This window comes from Crocuta crocuta, unplaced genomic scaffold (genome assembly GCF_008692635.1).
Source record: "Crocuta crocuta isolate KB4526 unplaced genomic scaffold, BGI_CrCroc_1.0 scaffold170, whole genome shotgun sequence".
Taxonomy (NCBI): domain Eukaryota; kingdom Metazoa; phylum Chordata; class Mammalia; order Carnivora; family Hyaenidae; genus Crocuta; species Crocuta crocuta.
In genome coordinates, this window is record NW_027527853.1 from 6,323,720 (window position 1) to 6,327,970 (window position 4,251).

The window sequence follows — 4,251 nt, forward strand, 5'->3', positions numbered from 1 at the left end:
TAGTTGAACTATTGCTCTCAGAAGCTATGGATAATAAGAGTTGATGTTAATATGCTGTGAGATTCCAGCCTTGGAGTCATGAGGTTAAGATAGGGAAAATATACACCAAAAAAAATTTTTTTTGAAAAACAGAAACTATTTACAAGGAAGTCACTGCCCTATGCAATGAAACACTAAATGTCAAACTATTTTTAATATTTCACCAAATATTATTTTAGCTTAAAAGAGTTGAATTTTATTTGATTGATCATGGTATGAATAATGAAGAGTAAACTTTCATTTTGACAAGTAAAATAAGGAGAAGAGTTGATTCAGAGCATGTCAAGTAGAATCTAAAGTGATTTGTGCCTTCATTGAAAACTCAAATACAAAGAAATCTTGGTGGATGTAAAAAATTTGTGACTGAAACCTATTTTACCTGATCTCCACAGTTAATATCACATTTAGTAGTAAGGTATTTTCATTCTATAAAAATGTTTCTTTTTATGGTTGGTCAGATTTCAAGTATTTATCTTTTCCTAGTAGTCTCCCCTCTCCATTCCCTCCCCATCCCAATTTCTTTTCCTCGGATAGGGTTCCTATTGCTGGCTACCCAGCCATCACCATTCTAATACCATTTAAGGTAGCTCTGATGGGTTTATTTATTTTGAGTCCTTCAATTTAGTTTCTTTTTTAACCTGGCTTCCTAAATCAAGTTGACAAACCAATTTATTTTTCTCCCTTTTCATTTCAACAATTCGCGATTCAGATTGGTAGGAAAATATAACGTAATCCGGGCACAACCTCTTCCCCTTGGAATCCGTATTTGCGAGGCTTCCTCCTTTCCTTGGCTGAACGTGCTTAAGTCAGGCAGAGTACCTAGTGAAGGACTTCAGCCCCCACAGTTCCCTGTGCGCGCATGCCCTCTCCTCTTACAGTTGTCAAAGTGCTTTTGCCAGAGCGGTCACATAATCAACCTGAAAGAAGAAAATAAATACTGTACACTTTTTAATTTTATCGATCCTTAAAAACTGGACACTCAAAGGTAACTGCTACTAAGAATTTGTTACTTGAGATCGGGTGATTGCATGTTAAGGAAGATCTATTGTGTGTGTGGTGGGGGGAGGGGAAGGAGGTATCTATTTCTCGGACTTTGCTGTAAATAAGAAAAAAGAAAAAAGGAAACACACCCAAACAAACTAGACAAGCAGTTGCCGAAAGATATTGTATATTAACTTTGTAAATGTTATCTTAATCTATTGCTTTGCTTTTGTTTAAAAAGGTCTTATTTATTAAAGATGGGTCTTGACCTTGACAGAATGAATTTATGCAGAAAGTGAAATTTATATCTTTAAGGAGTGTTTAGAAGAGAAATGGGTGTTCCTGGTGTGTGGTATGATAAAGAAATTTTAATTAAATAAATATATTAATTGTATATTATAAAATATTCTGAGTACAGCTTACTTTTAAGCTTTTTTGCTACAGTACAGCGTTAATTTTTCTATCAAGAGCATGTAGTTTAAACTGAAGGCATTAGCACAAAGCATCAATACGAGCATCAGAAAAGCTGAATGATATTAAAATTATAATCAAATGGGTATTTCAGCCATGATGATATGGCTATTGTAAAGACAATTCTAGCCCACTGGAAGCAACTCAGCTCCCAGATTATAATGGTTTACTGCAGCACTGCTTGAACCAAGTCTGAAAATGTCTTTCTATGTCCATTTTCTTTGGCAGCGATAGAACTTTGTGCTGTTGTGAATCTGAGCTTTGCTTGCCTCTTTGTGTCATATTTTACAGTGCAGATCAAAGCCATTGTTTTAGACCAAGGGAACTGAGGAACATAAAATCAATCTTATGTAGGTTTTATTGGTAGTAGCTGACAATTTGTGAGGTATATTGATTGGGCTGGGTATTTATGGGGGGGGGTTGAAGGGGAGGAAAGAGTAGAGAGTAAGGTGGCTATGAAGCATTTTGTTGAGCCCACTATTCTGTGTATGAAACTTGAAAATGAAAGATTAACCATTTTAAAGATAGTCTTTAATAAAATAGTAGAACTACTTTTAATTCCATTTCTTGATCTGACATATTTTGCTTAATGGTTAACGGTGGTGGCATCTCCATTTTCCAATACATTTATTTTATAACAGTTATGAGGATGTCCAAAGGCAGAGTTTCTGTGTGTATCTGGATGTCCTTTCACAAATGTTCTGAGAAAGATGCTTCTCCAAGTTATCTGAGTTAATTAATTGAGTTATATATATATATATAACTTTGTTGCAATTATACTGAATCATCATCTAAAAATAATTATATGTTTGGTCATATGCTCTTTTAACATCTCAAAATATTTGTTTTCAGAGTCTCAGCATTATAATATTCACATATTTAAAACAATTAATTTGTTCTAAAGGACAACCTAGCTCAGTGATAACTATGTGTATGGAAATCTCCTGATTTTGAGTGATTACTATTTTCATCCTTGAATGAGAAAACAGGCTGTATGGCAGAGGTGAATATAGCCCTTCTTTGAGAGATGGAAAATACCATACACTCCTTATATGGCTAAATGAAGCAGTGATGGCAATGCACTATAATTACAATGTATGAGAATTTGGGACTTTGTACTAAGCTATTTTTAACGCTTTTGCTAGCATATGGTAATTCAGGGTCTTCAAACCATAATCTTTCATTGCTAATACCAGTGATAAGAGAATGGATTCTAAATTTGCCAAAGTCTTGTGACCAAGGCAGCATCAGGAGGATTCAAAAATGAAAATCTGGCAACCTCAGAAGTATCTTGACTTTCTACTTAAACCTCAGGGGGATTTTTTTAAAGCTCCGCCCCTATCCCATCTCACTGTCAATCTGTCTCTCTCTCTGACCTCAAATCCAACCAGAACATTTCTCTACTCTGTACAGAAATTCTCAGGCTCCTGTTGAGACCTGAATCACTGAGAAGCCAAGAAATTTCTTGTGTCATAGAATTGGAGACAAGATTGGAGAATAAGCAGACAAACTCCAATCCTTACAGTAACAAGAAGCAAGCACTTACGAACGTTTCAGTAGATTTTTTTTTTTAACCTCTTTTAAAACGGTGGTTTTTTATGTCTCCTAACAAAATGGAGTAGCTGCAGCTACTGGGAGGCCAGAGAATGATTGTGCAGCTGAATCCTCCTGCTAACAAATGCCAAGGATTTCCTCCCTCGCGGTTCGCTGCTGCTAAATCAAACAATTATCAACGCAAGAAGGCAGTTTGCTAATCAAGAGGGATAAGACTGCTGTTTCTTTAAAGTGCGGAGCAGGGAAAGGGGGAAGAAAGGGTCGTGTGCGGTGTCTTTTTAACCTTGCTGAAGGACGCAGCAGTATTTATTGACGTATGCAAATAACTGGGGGAGGGTGGTGCTTGGGAAAAAACAGGAACCAGAATCAGTTTCTCATTGCAGGGTGAACGCTCTGAGTTCCGGTGAAGGGAAAAGAGACGTGGCGAAATTGCTGTCTTTCTGTCTTATAAGCACATCTCTCACTAATACAGAAAAGGAACCAAGACATCAGAAAGGGTGAAGACGCTCTCACAGTATTTTTAGAGACCTTGCACGAGCCCTCCCCCCGCCCCCATCCCCAGCCCGACCTGTTCTTCTAAATGGGAGATTATGGATTTGCATTGCAATTGGCTAGTAGCGGTGGCACTGGATTTTCGCAAGTAAAACACCCGCCCGCTTTAGCGAGGGGCATTAACGATCACATTAACAATAACGCGTCTCTCTTTTTTCCCGTTTCAGCTGCGCAAACCATGCAGGATGATTTACTGATGGACAAAAGCAAAACCCAGCCCCAGCCCCAGCAGCAGCGGCAGCAGCAGCAGCCCCAGCCCGAACCCAGCGCAGCCGAAGCCCCGTCCACGCCCCTCTCCTCAGAGACCCCCAAGCCGGAGGACAGCAGCGCAGTGCCGGCCCTCAGCCCCGCCGCGGCCGCGCCGGCCCCCAACGGCCCCGACAAGATGCAGATGGAATCGCCGCTCCTGCCGGGCTTGAGTTTCCACCAGCCCCCTCAGCAGCCGCCGCCGCCTCAGGAGCCCGCGGCGCCGGGCGCGTCGCTGTCGCCGTCCTTCGGCAGCACCTGGTCCACGGGCACCACGAACGCGGTGGAGGACAGCTTCTTCCAGGGGATCACCCCAGTCAACGGGACCATGCTCTTCCAGAACTTCCCGCACCACGTCAACCCAGTCTTCGGGGGCACCTTCTCTCCGCAGATCGGCCTGGCGCAGAC

The 4,251-nt window shown here is 40.9% G+C and overlaps 1 protein-coding gene across 1 annotated transcript in view; it reads left to right on the forward strand.

Annotated features, from left to right (window-relative positions):
* Positions 1–965: 965 nt before the first annotated feature.
* The window catches only part of CPEB3 (cytoplasmic polyadenylation element binding protein 3), a 160,671-nt gene continuing 157,385 nt past the window's right edge, over positions 966–4,251 (forward strand). Inside the window, 2 exon segments of the mRNA XM_077779871.1 lie at positions 966–1,024; positions 3,765–4,251. Coding sequence (XP_077635997.1) covers positions 3,776–4,251 — 476 coding nt within the window. The 5' untranslated portion in view covers positions 966–1,024; positions 3,765–3,775.